This window comes from Staurois parvus, unplaced genomic scaffold (assembly GCF_062004578.1).
Source record: "Staurois parvus isolate SC_StPar_1 unplaced genomic scaffold, SC_StPar_1.0 ptg000090l, whole genome shotgun sequence".
NCBI classification, from domain to species: Eukaryota; Metazoa; Chordata; class Amphibia; order Anura; family Ranidae; genus Staurois; species Staurois parvus.
Genome location: NW_028317886.1, coordinates 16,374,420 through 16,394,555, shown reverse-complemented (window position 1 = coordinate 16,394,555; position 20,136 = coordinate 16,374,420). Strand labels below are relative to the sequence as shown.

Below are 20,136 nucleotides of genomic sequence, written 5' to 3'. Positions count from 1 at the left end.
TTGCTAAATTAACAAAAAAGACCAAAAATTTTGAAAAAAAAACACGTTTTTCTTTGTTTCTGTTATAAAAGTTTGCAAATAAATAATTGTTCTTCATAAATTTAGGCCGAGATGTATTCTACTACATGTCTTTGGTGAAAATAACCCAAATTAGGATGTATTTTTTAGTTTGTAGGAAAGTTATAGAGATCACAAACTATGGTATAGATCTGAATATTAATCAATCCTGAAGTACTGACAGCCAATCTAATTTCTTGAGGTCCAAGAATGTCAGAATAGTACAGATATCCCCCAAATCGCCACTTTTTGCAAAGTAGACAGTCCAATGTACTTCATAAGAGGAATGGCGAGTTTTCTGAAGTCGTATTTTTTTTGTCATAATTTTTTGGAAAATGAAAAAATAAAAATAATAATTTTCACAATTTTATTTTTACATACTGTCACCAGTGCAGTACAGCGTCATCATATAACTGGCATGGCGGTGATCAGGGAAACTGACTGGTGACAGTGTGAAAAAAAAAAAATATATTCTTTTTTATTTTCTTTTCTTTTTTTTTATTTTAAATTTTTTATTAAATTTTTTTTCTTTTTTTTAAGATTTTTTTTTTCATATTTCACTATGTCCAAAGTAGTACAATGTTATCATAGTAACATTGTACTACTTTGGGGAAGTGATCAGTATTTTATTTTTATTTTTTTTTACACAATTTGCTTATAGCAAAGAATTACTTTGCTATAAGCAAGCAGTTACCTGAATGACATCGATTCATTCAGGTTTTTTTTTTTGTGCTTAGCTGTGATTTGGCTGCAGCTAATCACATGACATGTGTATGTGATTAGCTGTGACCATTCACAGCTAGGCAGTAGTATACAATGGATGGCATGAATGAAGCCATCCATTGTATACAACTGTCATGTGACCTGCTGTGATTGGTCACAGCAGGTCACATGGTACCAGCAACGGGGGCCAGTACTCAGATCTGTCATCGGCCGTGTCTGAGGTACACGGCCGGTGGCAGATCGCTCCGCTGCACGGCTCTGCAAGCGCGCGAACTGCGCATGTGCAGGAGGACGCCATATGGCGGCCTCCCGGAAAGGTAATGCACTTTTGCGGATGCCATTTGGCCATAGGCCGGGCGTCAAATGGTTAAATGGTACCTCTTGTTGACCACATAACACATACGTGTGGTGGCAAGGAGTGTAGGCCTTAAAAGAGAAGTATGGGCTTTTTTTTTTATACTTACCTAGGTGGATGCAGCATCGATCCGATACTGCATCTGTCCCTCGCCGGTTTTAAGTGTGAGAACTCACATGGCCGCTGACCGCTGAGCTCTTACAGCTGCTCTGAGCAGAGAGACTGTCAGTCACCGCTCTCTGCCCCCCCCCCCCCCCGTGCACACTGGAGCACTGGACTGTTAAGGGGGAGGGATTGCTGAAAGGCTGAGCCAGGTGCCAGGATCTTTCCCTGGCCTGGACCGGCTGAGTGATGTCAGCCTACAGCGAGCTTAATCCCGCTTTCAGCTGAAAATGAGTCACAGAAGTGCACAACAAACTGCACTCCTATAATCCACAAAAGAGCTTCAGCTGCAGTTCTCCTTTAATGCTCACCTGCCACACATATGCATCCGTGGCAGCTGAGGTTTCCATGCTGAGGCCACGCTTCCCCATAGGCATGCCAATGGTGTAAAGTTTCTTTTGGTTTGTAAAGAAACTATTTTTTGAAATCCAACCACCTCTGCCAGCTACAGCTACAGTAGATCCTGACTATTACCTTTCTCTACTACAATGAAAGCACTACAGTTTGGGCAAAGCTGTGATTGGGTAGTGAAGTAGCAGGAACTCAATGATCAGGTTGTCTCTGTGTTCTCTCATTCAGTCAGCATGCATCATTTCTTTGTTTTAATGTTATATTAACACCATTGTGCAAATCAATAAATCCTGATTAGATAGCATTACTATTTTTTTTTTACCAGTGCACAGCTTCATGTACACAAGCCTACCCTGACCACCGGCCACGGGAAACCGCAAATCACGGAAAAAACACAGCAACCATAGTACTGCGATTTTCCCACTGTTTTGCCGCATTTTGCATCTTCCCGCAGTCGGCGGTCAAAACGTTTCTTATCCTAAACGCAATTCTTCTGCGATTCAGAAGAGGGAGGTTTAACCTCACCTACACACGGCAGCTCCTAAACCCTGCGAAAAGCCTAAGTATACATGGACACATAGGCTTTTATGGAGTTGAGTTTAGGAGCTTTAACAAAAAAATGCCAAAAGCTCCAAAACTCGAGTTCAGGAGGTGCTCGTGTACATGAAGCGCATGTCTCCACTTTGGATGGAGGAGCAACAGAGACACCTTTGGACTGCATCATTGTCAGTCTGGGGAGAGGGGAGGGCACTGTTAGCGCTCATGTACACGGGGTGTTTGGAAAACTCTTCTGACCGCTGGAAACAGACTGTTAGAAAACGTAGGTTAAAAACATCAGTTTAGCTGCATTTGCATACCGTGTTTATGTGCGTTTGCGTTTAGAAGCGTTTTTAAAAGATAACCTCAGGAGACCCTCCCAAATGTCCAGAAAGCACTGAAAAATAGTAAAAAATTAACTATTTAAAACATTTTGTATTTCAATGGTTTTTATTAATTTTAAACAGTATAAAACAGAGGCAACAAAACACACCCACGCAGGGGCTATCAATTGCACCAATAAAAAAGGCATACTAGAGCAGACAACGCTCTAATTCCAATAAGGCAAAACGTATGCCCACGCAGGGGCTATCAATGGCACATAGGTTACAATAACATCAGTAAGACTCTGACTATCGCAACTAAAGACAGTTGTCCACTGTCACATCAAAACAAACAGAAAAGGAGAGAAGAAAAGCAGAAAAGAAAGGGAAAAAAAAACAAAAAACAAAAAAAAACAAAGAGCAGGGGTCCACGAGCGCCAATACCAAACTCCATTACCTCCCCACACTGGCCGGGGGGAGCGTGGGAAAGGCGTATTGCAACCACGGCTCCCATACTTTCAAAAATTTATGTTGAGAGTCGTTGCATATACTCGACATCTGTTCGTTGAGCATCATAGTAGTCATACGATCCCGCACCCCCTGGAAATGTACAAATGGACTCTTCCAAGCCTGAGCAATTGTCCTAGTAGCCGATAAAAACAAATAGGAAGCCAACCGCTGCTGACGAGCCAAGAGGCCCGGTATGGGGCAATGAAGCAAAGCATACCGAGCATCCCGGCGTATGGAGAGATGGAACAAAGTGAAAAGGAGGCCAAACACACGAGACCAAAAACGAACCAACCTCGGGCATGACCACCAGATATGCAGTACATCGCCACGATGGCCACAACCCCGAAAACATCGATCACTACAGGCAGGGTTAGCCTGGGCCAGACGAGCAGGAACCCAGTACCAACGGAACAATACCTTGTAGGCTGCTTCCAGCGTGGTCGTATTAAATGAACATTTAGCTATGAGTGACCAGGCCCTACTCCAGTCCTCCGGATCCACAGCCACTCCCAGGTCGCGTTCCCACTGAACAACATATGAAAGAGAAGTGTGAGACGAGCGTCTGTTCAAAGCTGCGTAAAGAAGGGAGATAAGGCCCGGGGCGCCCGGGTGCTGCTGGCAAAGCCGTTCAAAGGCAGATTTCTGATATGGGAAAGCAGAAGTGGCTCTCAGCGAAAGTAGCCAGTGCCGCAATTGAAGGTACCGAAAAAATTCTGCTGGGGGAACATCCCGAGACTCCCGAAGGACATTCCAGGCGGGAAAGGACCGAAAAATCAAAAAGTGTTGCACCTGTGAGAAACCATGAGCCACCCACCAAGAAAATGCCCTCGGGCAATCTAGACCCGGTGGAAAAAGAGGGTTGTTAACGATTGGAAGCAAGGGCAAAAAGGGTGACATCAGGCCACTGGAGTAACGTACCGAGTCCCAGACTTGTAGGCCATGGAGCAACATCGGACTCAGCGCCATAGGGCGCAGGGCAGGGGGAAGCCATAGGAGTGTCGACAGTGCAATAGGGGCACAATTAGGTAGTTCCAGCAGGACCCAGAGAGGAACATCGGAGGAAGCGTGCAACATAGACAGCGGGGCAATCTGGCTCGCCTGATAATACTTAGCTACATTGGGTACCCCAAGACCACCCTGGAGTCTATGAGCAAAGAGCGTATTTCTAGAGACTCTGGGGTGTTTATCGGCCCAGATAAAACGCATAAACTTCGCCTGAAGCAACCGAAGAAAGTGAGGGGGAACCCACACCGGGAGGGTGCGAAAATAATATAACAATTTTGGCAAGATGGTCATTTTCACTGAATGAACCCGTCCTATCCAAGACAGGTGCGGAAATTGCCAGGAATGCATAAGAGAAGATAAAGAGCTAAGCAAAGGATAATAATTTGCAGCAAAAAGGAGTCATAGGTGGGGGTCAAGCGAATGCCCAAGTATTCCAGAAAAGAGGAAGCCCACCGGTAAGGGAAGTGGGATTGTAGGCGCGAAACCAAATCTGAAGCCAAAGTAATATTGAGAGCGACGGTTTTATCCAAGTTGATACATAGACCCGAAATCAAGGAGAAGCGCTCAAGAACTCGTTGCAAGTTAGGAAGCATCGTCAGAGGATTAGTAAGGGTCAAGAGGGCATCGTCCGCAAAGAGGCTCAGCTTAAACTCCTGTCCCGCGTATGGAACCCCCGATATATTGCAATCGGTCCGGAGCGCTAAAGCCAGTGGCTCGAGCGCCAGGACAAAGAGCGCTGGGGACAGCGGGCAACCCTGCCTCGTCCCTCGCCCAACAGGAAAGGGATCCGAGAAATACCCAGCGTATTTAACGGAGGCCGAAGGAAAGGAATACAAGGCCTGAATCCAAGAGAGAATAGAATCCCCGAAACCCCAACGAGACAGCACAAACCGCAGATATTCCCAAGATAGAGAATCAAAAGCTTTATATATGTCCAAGGACAGTAGGAATCCTGGGATTTTCCGTTGTTGCAGAAAATGTATAAGATGGACCACCTTACGGACATTATCACCCGCCTGCCTCCCAGGGACGAACCCTACTTGGTCCCGGTGGACCAGGCTACACAAATATTTATTGATGCGAAAACTAAGGATCTTGCCCAATATCTTCAGGTCTTCATTAAGAAGAGAAATGGGCCGGAAGGCTTGCGGTTCCTGGACATTGTCGGTCGTCTTAGGAATCATAGAGATATGTGCCCTAAGTGCGTCCGGAGAGGGCAAAGAGCCCTGTCGTAACTCATTGAAATAGGCCGCTAAAAAGGGCGCCAATAGGGCTGAGAATTTTTTATAATAGAGACCGGAGAAGCCGTCGGGACCTGGGGCCGCGGTGGACCGTAAAGATTTGATCGCTTGGAGCACTTCCGGTACGGTGACACCAGCGTTGAGGGCCGCCTGTGCTGCCTCGGTTAATCCAGGAAGATGGAAGTCTTGAAAGAATGCCTCTGCCTGGGCCACAGGGAAAGGATCTGGGGCAGCATAGAGGCGCGAAAGGAAGTCCGAAAATCGGGAAACAATCTGCTGGGGATTAGAAGTACAGCCACCTGTGGAAAGTCGAAGTCGAATCGGTTTATGGGGTTTCCCCACAGAATTGAGTTTCCTGGCTAGCATGGGACCGGGCTTATTAGCGCAGGAGTAAAATTTATGTCTGGTCCAACGCAGGGCCCGTTCCGCCTCCGAAGAGGCGAGGAGGTCCAATTCTGTCGCCAGAGCGTCCCGAGAGCGTTTATGGGTCACGGATGGAGATGACTTCCAACGCGCATCCGCAGAGGCCAGGAGAGAATGAAGCTCCAAGAGTCGGCGTTCCCGCTCCCGCTTCCGGACCGCAGCCAGCTGTATAACATGACCCCGCATCGTGGCCTTATGCGCTTCCCAAAGGGGCACTGCTGAAGAGACCGATCCCGAATTTTCCGCAAAGTATGTTCGTAAAAAGAATTCTATTTGTTGGCAGGTAGCCTGAGTGGTCAGCAAAGAGTCATTGATGCGCCAATGAAAAGGGCGCCGTTCTGACCCAGAAAGGGCAAGGAGGAGTACCAAGGGATCATGATCTGACCAGGGTGAGGAGGGAATAGTTATCCGCCGGACCGAGGGGAGCTGCTGGACCTGCATGAATATATGATCAATTCTACAAAAACTGTCATGAGGATTGGAATAGAACGTAAAGTCGCGTTCAGTTGGATGAAGTTCCCTCCAGACGTCCGCTAGCCCCGCCGTCCGTAAAAGAGAGCGCATACGTTCCTCTAGCACCAAGTCATGAGAGGGGGTCGCTCCCCGTGCGTAGCGCCTATCCAATGTGGAATCCAAGGTAACATTCGAATCCCCCATAACAAGAAGAAGACCCTTAGAGTGTCGAGAAACAATGGTGCAAAGATGCAAAAAGAATTTATGCTGGAAACGGTTAGGCGCGTAGTAAGAGACAAAGGTAACCTCCTGGTCCCAGAGGGTGCCTTGCAGAAGCAAATACCTGCCCGTGGGGTCCGCTATATGCCTAGAACAGACAAAGGGGAGATTGCGTTTAAAAGCTATCAGAACACCCCGACGCTTCTCAGGAGCCGAGGCCGTGTAAAAGATGGGATAGTGATGTGAAAGATAACGTGGAGCGGAGGACTGAGAAAACCTGGTCTCCTGTAGACATACCACATCAATTTGTTGCGATTTGAGGTGATGAAAAACTTTAGCCTGTTTCTGAGGCGAATTGAAGCCTTGAACATTTTGTGAATGTATTTTCAAAAGGGGCGAGGCCATGAACTATTTAAAACATTTTGAGAGAAATAGAAAGAGCAGAAGCAGAGAGAGCAGTATGTGTTGAGATGACCTGTCTTTTCTGGTTGTATTCACTATGGCTCCCATCATGAGCATAATTCAGCGCGTTCTACCATTTTTTTCCTTCACACGAAACCTGGAACTGACTGCACTGGTACACTAGGTCCATTTGAATACATGCATTTCTTATGATGGAAAAAGGCTCTGGACAGAATCTGGACATGGACCAGTCAAAAAACACTTCTAAACGCAAACGCTTATAAATGCAGTTAACAACATTTACAAGCATTTGAAACGCCGATAAAATCTACTCCTGAAAGCAATTTTGGTGCGTTCAAAAAAACAACTGTAAACTCAACTGCCTGTAAACGACTCTGTGTACATGGACACATAGGAGAACATTAGGGAGAGTTCAGGGGCTGCTGAAAAAAACGCTGAACAGCTCCTAAATGTCAGTTTGGCAGCTGCAGTGTACATGAGCCCTTAGATGCATTAGCAGAATTAGGGGACTTGGCTAACAGATTAAAGTCAAACTCCGGCTAACACTTTTTAAGCAGATACAGCAAGAGATTTTTACCTTTTAGGATAATGATTTTAGGAGTTAGGACTCTTTCACATGAGCAGCTGGGGAGCAGTGGTTTGCAGCCCACCTAAATTCTAGCAGCTGTATGGGGCTGTACACATGCCTCAGCACTCTTACTGTGGCTTGTACATCTAAGGATTGGTAAACTGCAATGTCATACGTTTTTGGGTTTAAAGTGATTCTAAAGGCTTTTTTAAGATAAAACATCTGTATACTTACCTGCGCTGCATAGTGGTTTTTTACAGAGCAGCCTGGATCCTCGTCTTCTCAGGTCCCCCTCCCTCCTGTTGGGTGCCCCCACAGCAAGCAGCTTGCTATGGCGGCACCCAAGCATGCGCACTCCCCAGCCACTGCTCCATGTGTCCATTCACTCACGGAGCTGCAACACGGTCCCCCCCTCTTATCATTGGCTCACTGGCTGTGATTGACAGCAGCAGGAGCCAATGGGCTCCCGTTGCTGTCTCACTGTCTCAGCCAATGAGGTGGAAGAGTCCTGAGACAGCAGAAGCTGTCAAGAACATCGCTGAATCGGGGGGGGGGGGGTTGCTCACAGGCTTTGATTCAGGAGAGGGAGTCCGAGACTCCAGTGTACATTGCTAGAAGGGGCTCAGGTGAGTATTAGGGGACTGGGGGGGATGCTGCACCGAGAAGGTTTTTTACCTTTATGTTTGGAATGCATGAAGGTAGAAAACCTTGCGCCTTTGTAACCACTTTAAACCTGCTTTAATGAATGCAGATTCCTCTTAATATCATGAGAATAGGCTGCCAGTTTGCCCCCTCCCACTACAACAGTGTGCACACTTGTCCCTTCTTTTAGCCATTGACTTTAACCAGTAGTGGACCATCCCGTGTAGATATACTGCCCCAGGGAGGCTGCTCTGCGCTGCATCATGTACATGATCCAGCATTTCTGTGTAGGGGGCAAGCATGCCCGCTGCCCCATCTGTGCCGTCATTCGGTACAGCACAAGCTGATCAGCAGGTCCCTTTCAAGGATTTGTGACCAGGACCTGCTGGTCAACTTAGCGAATCACAGTACAGAGCCTGTGTTTACTAGCAATACAGGGCTCTGTACAGGGAGCAGGGATATGGCTGTTTTATTCTCCCTGCAAAGCAGGAATAATAACCACATACCTTAGTAACAGCAGCACACATTACACTTACACTTAGGCACACAGTTAACGCTTTGATTGCCCCTAGATGGTAACCCTTTCTCAGCCAGCATCATTAGTACAGTGACTTTGTATAGTATTATCACTGATCACTGTATTAGTATCACTGAAGATGTCATTTAGTCATTTTTCACCCAGTGTCAGTTAGTGTCATATTGCCCACCGCACTACTACAGTCGCTCTATAAGTCTCTGATTACCTATTAATAGTATAAAATAAATAATATTCATATACAGTGGGGATTGAAAGTTTGGGCACCCCAACTAAATATTTGTATTAATGTGCATAAAGAAGCCAAGGAAAGATGGAAAAATCTCCAAAAGGCATCAAATTACAGATTAGACATTCTTATAATATGTCAACAAAAGTTAGATAGTATTTCCATCATTTATACTTTCAAAATAACAGAAAACAAAAAAATGGTGTCTGCAAAAGTTTGGGCACCCTGCAGAGTTAATATCTTGTACTGCCCCCTTTGGCAAGTATCACAGCTTGTAAACGCTTTTTGTAGCCAGCCAAGAGTCTTTCAATTCTTGTTTGAGGTATCTTTGCCCATTCTTCCTTACAAAAGTCTTCCAGTTCTTTGAGATTTCTGGGCTGTCTGTCACGCACTGCTCTTTTAAGGTCTATCCATAGATTTTCAATTATGTTGAGGTCAGGAGATTGTGAAGGCCATGGCAAAACCTTCAGTTTACGCCTCTTGATGTAATCCCCTGTGGATTTCGAGGTGTGTTTAGGATCATTATCCATTTGTAGAAGCCATCCTCTCTGTAACTTCAGCTTTTTCACAGATGGCATCAAGTTACCATCCAAAATTTGCTGAAATTTTATTGAATCCATTTTTCCTTCTACTCGTGAGATGTTCCCTGTGCCACTGGCTGCAACACAACCCCAAAGCATGATTGATCCAACCCCATGCTTAACAGTTGGACAGAGGTTCTTTTCATTAAATTCTGTGCCCCTTCTTCTCCAAACGTACCTTTGCTCATTCCGGCCAAAAAGTTCAATTTTAACCTCATCGGTCCACAGAACTTGTTTCCAAAATGCATCAGGCTTGTCTATATGTTCATTTGCAAAGTTCAAATGATGATTTTTGTGGTGAACACGTAGAAGAGGTTTTCTTCTGATGACTCTTCCATGAAGACCATATTTGTACAAGTATCTCTTTATAGTGGAATAGTGTCTACCAGATCTTTCTGGAGGGATCGTGCAGTCAAACGTGGGTTTTGAATTGTTTTTCTCACAATCCTGCGAGCTGTTCTGTCTGATATTTTTCTTGGTCTTCCAGATCTTGCTTTAACTTCCACTGTTCCTGATGACTGCCATTTCTTAATTACATTCCGAACAGAGGATATTGACATCTGAAAACGCTTTGCTATCTTCTTATAGCCTTCTCCAGCTTTGTGAGCGGCAACTATTTTCAGTTTCAGTTTTCTAGACAACTGCTTAGAAGAACCCATGGTGCTGATTGTTGGAGCAAGGTCAGATGAGTCTGGGCATTTAAAACCTTTGAGATTGACATAACCTGGTCTTCCCAGACGATGCTTGAGAACAATCCATGACACTGGCAGGTCTCAGCTTTGCAAAGTGGGCAGTGCATGCTATAAATTCTGCAGGGTGCCCAAACTTTTGTAGACGCCATTATTTTGTTTTCTGTTATTTTGAAAGTGTAAATGGTGGAAATAAAATCTAACTTTTGTTGACATATTATAAGAATGTCTAATCTGTAATTTGATGCCTTTTGGAGATTTTTCCATCTTTCCTTGGCTTCTTTATGCACGTTAATACAAATTTTTAGTTGGGGTGCCCAAACTTTCGATCCCCACTGTATATATATATATATATATATATATATATATATATATATATCATCATTTGTAGACACTATAACTTTCACACAAACTAATCAATATGCACTTATTGGGATTTTTTCTTATTTTTTTAACAAAGACCTGTAGCACAATACATTTTGCCCTAAAGTTATTAAGAAATTAAAACATTTTTCTAGTTTGATATATTTTATAGCAGAAAATAAAAAAAATATTGTTTGTTTTTTTTTAATTTTCTGTCTTTTTTGTTTACTTAATAAAAAATAAAAATAAACCCAGTGATCAAATTCCACTAAAAGAAAGCCCTATTTGTGTGAAAAAAAAGATATCGATTTCATTTGGGTACAGTGTTACAACTGACAGTTAAAGTAGCATAATGCCAAATAGCAAAAAAGGCCTTAATCATGAAGGGGGTAAAATCTTCCTGGGCTTAAATGGTTAAATTACAGCTGGTACTCTGGGCATTTTGGGGGAGATTTACAAAAATTTGAGCACAGAGAATCTGGAAGAGCTGTGCATGGTAACCAATCAGCTACTAGGTGTTAAAGTGATTACAAAGGCTCAAAGTTTTTTTTTACCTTCATGCATGTGTGCAGCGGCCCCCCAAGCCTTGCCTGAGCCCCCAAGCCCCCCAGATCCAGCAATGTTCTCAACAGGCTCTGCTGTCTGAGGACTCTTCCTCCTCATTGGCTGAGGCAGCAATGAGAGCCCATTGGCTCCTGCTGTGATCAATTACAGCCAGTGAGCCAATGAGGAGAGAACGGGGGTGGGGCCAAGCCACAGCTCTATGTGTCTAATGGACACATAGAGCAGCAGCTTGGGGAGAAGCATGCAGAGGTGCCCCCAGGGCGAGTGGCTTTCTCTGGGGGGCACTGCTTGAAGAGGAGGAGACAGGAGCGCCGGAGGGGACTCAAAAAGAAGAGGATCTGGCTGCTATGTGTAAAATCACTACACAGAGAAGGTAAGTATAGATATGTTTATTATTTTAGAAAAAAAAACACAAGCTTTATTGTCACTTTAATGACAAAGTTTCATTGAACAAGCTGAATGTAGAAACTGATTGGTTACTATGAACAGCTGCACCAGATTCTCTGGCCTCCAGTTTTAGTATATCTCCCCCTTCACGTCCTGGTGTATGTATGTATTTCAGAATATGACTGCTGCCAGAAAACAGGAAATATTCTAAAGCATTATTCCATATGTAAGGGCACTGCCTGGCAAGTTACACACACAACACTTAATCATCCTGTCAACTCCCAGACATATAGAGCCTTAAAGAATGGAACTGTATAAGTACTTACCATGATAGAAAAATCCAACAAAAAGTAAGATTCTGCAAAAAGTACAGATGTTTGAGCTCATATCAATTTCGGATCCTGTTCTCTGATCTTCTGCACTTCTTTCATTATTCTGCAACTCTTTCTCAAAGGAACTTCAACATTTCCTGTTTCCTTTCAATGTATCTGTGAACATTTTCTCATCACACAGCTAAGGAGATATGTTGAAGTGTGTGTTTAGGAAGTGATGTAATTCTCTCCAGGCTTGTTGAAACAGCTACATACCATGAAAAAAAGGTTCAGACTAGCACCTGGATCACCCGCTGGTCAGAAGAACTTGAAGGTTTTCTTTTTTTCAATAGACGTTTCTTTCTTTTGTTTTGCTTGCACTCTAGGTTCAGTAACCTACAACATGCCTGGGTGCTCTTCAGTGTGGATAAATGCTTCCAATATGTCTGAAATTTTGTCCAAAATACCTGTTTTTAAAATTGTGAACCACAGAAAAATAAAACTGAAGCCTTAAAGCTGAACTCCGAGCACAAAAACTTGTATTCAAATATACTTCTCAATAGCCACAAATGATATACAGGTACATTTATTTTGTGTGCATCAAATGCCTTTGCAAACCCAGATATCATCTTGTAAAAGTAGCAGTGACATCCCTACTATGCTGTACATAACCTATGCAGAGAGCAGAGCCGTGGGAGGGACCCAGCCCACTACAGGCTGCCTGCAGAAAACTACAGGAGGAGGCAGAGACAAGACCAGTCACACTGCACAAGAAGAGGGAGCAGCAGTGACTGGTCTTTGAAACACAAATGATGCAGCGCTACTACCATAAAAATTCTTCACACATAAATGAATAAGTGAAACAGTGCAAAATTAGTGACACAAATAACATAAACACACAATATTAAATAGTGCCAAAAAACTCATAAATAATCACATGTGACAAGTGTCAATACGAGGTCCTAAAAGGACCAAATAACATAAATGGTGCCCCAAGTAATCCAATGGGATCCAATAGTGCTCCAAATCAAACAAATAAGTCACAACAGGACTCAATGTGCTAAAAAAACCTCCCACCAGAACCAAAAATCAGTTCCCACCATATAACACAAAACACACGTGCATCCCAATAAATGCATAAACTAAGAACTGATCATGCAAACAAACATGAATAAATGAATTTATTTGATCCCATTGGATTACTTGGGGTACCATTTATGTTATTTGGTCCTTTTAGGACCTCGTATTGACACTTGTCACATGTGATTATTTATGAGTTTTTTGACACTATTTAATATTGTGTGTTTATGTTATTTGTGACACTAATTTTGCACTGTTTCACTTATTCATTTATGTGTGAAGAATTTTTATGGTAGTAGTGCTGCATCATTTGTGTTTCGTTTATATTTTTGTCTATGGGTAAATGACTGTTTGTAGCAGCTTTACCTTTGTTGGCAGGTATTAGTTTTTAGGTAGGAGCGCAGGAGTTTGTCACATTGAGTGACTGGTCTTTATTACAGGAAGCTCCTGTACAGAGGTAAAGTGTCACACTGGATTACTGCACAGATCTGGAAAATATAAACAAAGCACACCAAGATTCAAGGAAAAATACACATGATGCTTGTACTTAGACCTATCCCAGAGTCCTGCTTTAAGGACTCATTTAGATTGTGGTTGGGGATGCTAAAAACATGTAGTTAAAGTGCGTTTCTAGGGCCCCCAATCGTCCACCCTGAAGCTGAAAAAACACAATACTTTGCTTTGTGCCCGTGTCAACAACTATCACTCCTGTCACGTTTGGCAGGCTGGCCCATTTACATGAATGGGGAGGTACCGGAAACTCTTCACAAGAGCGTGAAATATACGCGGTCACGACACATTGGTGCAGCATTTGTGGGGTTAAAACAGGTAGAGAGGAGGTGTTGCATCACCTCTTCACCGCCTTTCAAACAGCTCTGAAAAACAATCTGCGAATCGTTTTTCAGAGGCGTGGAAGTTGAGACGGGAATCTTAACAGAGCCAGATATCCATTTATTACAGGGCTGTATCTACGAAAAATAGCATTTATGACAAGTGTGACGATTGTGGTGTCAGACCCCAGCCCTTCCCACCGAACTCGTGACCGAAGGACTAGCCAATCTAAACCGCGATGTCACGTGCGTAACAATGCCATGCCCAGCTGCACCCTACACAATGATTTTCCAGCTAATGGACCAAAAATCGATGTACCGGCAGCCTGAGTGCTATTGTTACTGGGTCAGGTTAATTATGCAATTAACCCTTCACACTGCCACCACCTCCTTTTTGTACAGAGAAAGAAGAAACTCAGCAATATCAGTTATAACACTATGATGGTTGAGATAATCATCTGTATAGAACTGTCACCGCAGACAGGTTATACATAGGGTTAAACACACACAGTAGCGCTCTTTTAGAGGCAGGAATTCGTAAGTTGCAATAAAGAGCTGTAGGAACAGTTCAACACTTTCACAAAGTAGGATTTATTACTTAAAGGTCAAAAGGGTGCAATAAAAATATTTACAGAAAAAAGATGTAACCAATATATATATAAATATACAGAGAACAATAGCACAGCAAAGAGTTAACAGAAAGGAGGTTAAAGGGTTAAAGTACTTGCCAATCAGCCTTGGGTTAAGCAGATCAAGTTTCAGAGCAAAAGGGTACCGTCTCCCAAGTTGGTTCTGATGTTAAACGGGTAAATTCTTCAACTCACACTCTTAGGCCCGGCAGCCTATTTTGTAGTCCCCCAGCAGGGGGTTTCTCTGAAGCCAAGGAGCAAAGCCTCATTTGGGGAGGGGTTGTCTGGGCGAAGACCCAAACTAGAACCAAAATCTCTCCTAGCTCATATTTTGGCTCATAACTTTTCCTAAACACAAGTAACATTCCACCCGCGGGTAGATTAATATGCAGACGCATCTGAGGAATGGTTAGATATGAAATATGAAATACATACTTGAATGGTTCAAGATTTGTAATGTTCTGCTTTCCTATGTATTCCAGCCAGGGATTGTGACCTATCAAACGATTTGTCTGATCGTGAGCAATCTGAAGATATGCCTGTTTTTTATGTAAGTCTCTCATATTCCAAGATATGAGACATAGGGGAAAAATGGATTTTAAAAGTGTTATCTAGTTTCTTACTCCTCTGGAATGTCTTTGAACTCAGGGGAAGGCTTGGGTTATCCTTTTACGAGGTGCCAGATTGCTCAGCTTCCCAGCCAGCCCGGCAGCCAGCTCAGAGATGTTTTATAGCTCGGAGCTCCCTGCTGTGCCCTGGCCTGCCTGTCACACTTCTAACGCACACACCGACCAATTGTCACTGTTGCTTTCAGAGAGGGAGGGGGAGAATGAGGAAAGATATGTTTGTACAAGATGGATGATCCTTTGCCAAGATGGAGGTTGGAGCAAAATGGTTGAACCGCGTCCATATCTGTGGGTACGATTGCTACAGCAAGCTCTGAAATTGTGTCACTGTCCAAACATCTGACACCAATATTTTAGATAACTTTATCATAAATCAACACAATATGAAATTCAAACTCGGTAATCTGTTCATTAACAATTTAGGGCAATACATGAAAATGCATTGATCCATTCTTGCTGGATGCTCCGGCCAGACGTCTTAGCAACTCTCACGCTTCAGCCCTGGTTCACACTGATGCAGTGTGGAATTTGCAGCATTTTCAGTGTGAATTCCGCACCGCAAAAGAATAGCACCCCATTCATGCGAACCACTGTGGGTATGTATGTTAAGTTACCAACACCCCGAAAGTGGTCCGCAAAACGTGGTGCAATGTGCAGAACCCCAAAAAAAGGGTCCCGCACCTTTTTGGTGCGAATAGAGCCATACAAAATGTATGGCTCCAATCACACCACACACAAATCGTAAGTGATTTGCACAGGAATGCGTTGTAGTTCCTGTGCGAATCACATGCGATATACCGCACCGCACATATGTGAACCCAGGCTTAATGTTAAAGTCAAGGAGACTGTCTGCAGCCTCCTTGAGTCGGTGAGCCTGGTGGCATGAATGTTTGCACCATCCCCAGAGCCGCCACCAGAAATCCTTATAGGACCCCCCAACCCCACTCTTTTCCCAGGAGAATCTTGCCACCTTATTGTACAAGTGAATGTGCTGTCATGCATCCAATAGGACACTTCACAGCATGAAGCTCCCTCCTGTACCTGACTAAGATTAAAAAAAAGGCCTGGGGCACCTACTCGGTTACAAAAAAAAAGAGATTTTATGACAAGTGGTAAACGGTGGGCATGGCAGATTTCACCAAACAGTCGGAGCGGTTTAACCACTTCAAGTTCGGACACTTTCACTCCTTCAAGTCCAGGCCAATTTTCAGCTTTCAGTGCTATCACACTTTGAACGATAATTGCGCAGTCATGCAACACTGTACCCATATGAATTTTTTAGCATTTTTTTGAGACAGATAAAACTTTATTTTGGTGGTATTTATTCACCACTGGGATTCATGTATTCATCTATCTTTTTAGTTAAAAAAAAATAACCCAAATTAGTTTATAACCAAAAATTACATTTTTATTTTATTTTTATATTATTATTTATGGGTTTTTTTTTAACATACTGTCACCCTAGCAGTACAGTGTCACCATAGTGACACTGTACTACTTTTGGGGGGTGATGAAGATTTTTTTCTCTTTTTTTTTACACTGATTGCTTTTACATCCATAAAGGCTGTAAATGCAATAATTTTTCCTTCTCACATTGAGAAATACTGTGAGAGTTGTCATTGGTCACAGCTTGTCACATAGTACAAGGCTGTTGTGAATAGCCTTGTACCATGTGACCTCTGTGATCATTCACAGATTTCACAAGTAGTAAGCAATGATGTCAGGAAGTGACATCTTGCTTACTACTATTCATGTGATCACTGATTGGCCAACCATGGCCTGCACGGTGTCACAAGACCATGGTAAGCTACCAACAGTGTTTTTGATCTCCGTCACACCAGTCCCAGTGTCGCCAGTCCAATGTAGCCAGCAACAGTGTTTCTGATCACCAACACGCAAGTCAAAGTGTCACAAGACAAGTGAAAGCCAGTAACAGTGTTCCTGATCACTGCCACACCGTTACCAGTATCACCAGACCAGTGCAGCCAATGACAGTGTTCCTGATCACCACCACATAAGTCAAGTGTCACCAGGTCAGTGTAAGCCAGCAACAGTGTTCCTGACTGCTGCCACACCATCAGCCAGAAACAGTGTTCCTGATCACTGCCACGCCAGTCCCAGTGTCACAGACCAGTGTAAGCCATCAACAGTGTTCCTGATCACTGCCATGTCAGTCCCAGTGTCACCAGATCAGTGTAAGCCATCAGCAGTGTTCTCGATCACTGCCTCGCCAGTCCCAGTGTCACCAGACCAGTGTAAGTCAGCAAAAGTGTTTCTGACCACTGCTACACTAGTGCTAGTGTCTCCCAACCAGTGCAAGCCACCAACAGTGTTCCTTATCACTGCCACACCCGTACAGTGTCACAGGACCAAGGTAATCCACCAACAGTGTTTTTGATCTCCATCACACCAGTCCCAGTGTTGCCAGTCCAATATAACCAGTAACAGTGTTTCTGATCACCAACGCACAAGTCAAAGTGTCACAAGACAAGTGTAAGCCAAATACAGTGTTCCTGATCACTGCCATATAAGTCAAAGAAGCGTGATCCTGTCACTTCCAGGTTCCCGTGACGTCACATCTGGCCCAGCGAAAGCGAGGCTTGGAGCGCATGCCAGCCATTTTTTGCATTTAACAGGCTATACAAACTGGTGCTGGTCTTTTGGGCACCTATATATGTGAATTGATAGTCATTTGTTCTTTATTTCATGCAAAACTTTAATAAATACTACACTCAGAATACTTAATTCATTTGATTTATTTGAGCTGTGTAGAGCATTACCTCCATGGTAAGGAGAGCCTGTTGCATAGAACCCTGTAGTTACTGCTACATTTTGGAATCTTGAGAATGTTCTACTGGGGCAACATATAAAATGTGCTGATAACCGGGACGGATATCCAAGGAGAACCTGCTGCTGGTCTATTCCAATATAACAAATGCGCTGCTTGACCACCTTAATTGAGGTCAATTACCTTTTGGTGAGTGTGAAATTCACTTATTATGTCTGCACATGGTGAAAGCATACACCTCACAGCAACATACTTCTATGGGACTGTCACTATATATATTATGATTGTTTTATTATCACTTGAATGTATGTTATTGGCTAGATGCCATAGGAAATATGTATTATCACATTTGATTTGTTATTGGCATCCATTATAAGATGTAGAGAGATGGTTTGCTTTTGCATTTTTAATTTTGTTGCATGGTTGGTTTAGCACCTGCCTATTCATGGTTTTATACATAAGTCAAAGTGTTACCAGGCCAGTGTAAGCCAGCAGCAGTATTCCTGACTGTTGCCACACCATCAGCCAGAAAAAGTGTTCCTGATCGCTGCCATATCAGTGTCACCAGTCCATTGCAGCCAGCAACAGTGTTCCTGATCGCCACTAAACCAGTCCCAGTGCCACAAGACTAGTGCAGTCAGCAACAGTGTACCTAATGCCTGCCACACAAGTCCCAGTGTCACCCGACCGGTGCAGTCAGCAACTGTGTTTCTGATCACTGCCACGCAGTGGAAGGAGCAAAGAGTTCAAGGCTCACCAAAAAAATGTACAAAGTAAGGTTGTCCAAGGAATCAAGCAGGGAGCTGGCCAGCATCTCAGGTGGCACAGTGAGAAAAGCCACAGCCATACAGTACATCACATAAATTCCAGGTTCAGATCTGGATCCTGACACCGCCGCCCCAGACCAGTGCAACCACTGACTGTGTTCATGATCACCGCCTCACGAGTCAAAGTGTCACCACACTAGCAGGCAGCAACAGTGTTCCTGATTGCTGCCTCACCAGTGCAGTCGCACCAGACCATTGCAGTCAGTAACAATGTTCCTGATCACTGCCATACCAATTTTAGTGTCACTAGACCAGTGCAGTCAGCAAAAGTGTTTATAATTGATATCTCACCAGTCCCAATATCACCAGACCACTGTAAGCCAGTAATAGTGCCCTAGATCACCACCACACAGTCTCAGTGTCACGAGGCTAATGTTAGCCAGCAACAGTGTTCTTGATTATCATTACACCAGTCCCATTGTCACCAAACCAGGGCAACCAGAAATAGGGTTCCTGATTGCTCCTGCGCCAGTGTTACCTGAGCATGTAAAGTCAGCAACAGTGTTCTGGATTTGTAGCCACACCAGTCCTAGTGTCTTCAGACCAGTGTAAGCCAGCAACAGTGTTTCTGACTGCTGCCACACTAGTACCAGTAATGCCAGACCAGATCAACCATCAACAGTGTTTCTGACTGCTGCCACACTAGTACCAGTAATGCCAGACCAGATCAACTATCAACAGTGTTTCTGATTGCTGCCATCCCATTCTCAGTGATATCAGCAGTGTTCCTGATTGCTGCCACACCAGTGGCAATGTCACCAGACCAGTGCAGCTAGCAACAATGTTCTTGATTGTAAGTTACACCAGAACCAGTGCAGCCATACAAAAGTGTTCTGGATTGTTTGTCACACCAGAGCCAATGCATCCATCTACAGTGTTCCTGATTTCTGCCACATCAGTAGAGTGTCACCAAAGCCAATGCAGCCAACAACGGGGTTCCTGATCACCGCCACACCTGTTGCCACTGCCTACCACCTGTGCTGATTCTGTCCTGTTTATTGTCCATTTTTCTGCCTGCCAGCTGGACTGATCCTTTGCCTGTTTATTGACCGTGTCTCTGCCTGCCATCTGAATGGAACCATCTGAACGTCCCACTGACTGTTTGATACACCAGTCGCAGTCATTCCGTGTGGACAACTGCACTCCTGTACCCACAGGAGCCCATTTGTTCGCCCTTTATTCAGCCTCCCGTACTTCCTGTCCAATGAACATGGCATTCCTGGGGGCAGTTACATACCAGTAGGCTAGGCTTGCTCAACTTTAAAAACAAAGTGGACTTCTTCTTTTTTGCCCCTGTGCCCTGATCTAACAGAACCCACCCTCCCCATCGACAGAAGAATAGATACTGAGATCTGATTCTGCCTTTAAGGATTGTTTGCATCTAGTCTTCTCTGTCCTGGACACACCTGGGCTTTACAGCCTTATAGACTTCTATGGGGCTGTCTCTCAAAGCCAGAGAGCAATGTAGATTAGCCCCATAAGGTCTACGGGGCTGTAATTTTGCAGGTGCGGCCAGAACAGAAAGGACCTGGGGCACTGGCTGTAAAAAATCCTTATATATAGCGTCTGTCAGATCTCAGTAAGTATGCATCTGTGGAGGGGGAGGGTGGGATCTACTACATCAGGACACAAGGGCAAAAAAGGATAAGTGCACGTCTTTATTTTGAAATGCCCTTATCCTTTATACATTCATAATCTAACACAG

General features: G+C 44.0%; 1 protein-coding gene across 1 annotated transcript in view; it reads right to left on the bottom strand.

Moving 5' to 3' along the window:
* Nucleotides 1–11,824, bottom strand: part of TMEM154 (transmembrane protein 154) — a 62,391-nt gene extending 50,567 nt beyond the window's left edge. The window contains exon 1 of the mRNA XM_089670452.1: nucleotides 11,667–11,824. Within this exon, the coding sequence (XP_089526578.1) occupies nucleotides 11,667–11,669 (3 nt within the window). The 5' untranslated portion in view covers nucleotides 11,670–11,824. The remainder of the gene's footprint in view (nucleotides 1–11,666) is intronic.
* Nucleotides 11,825–20,136: the final 8,312 nt, after the last annotated feature.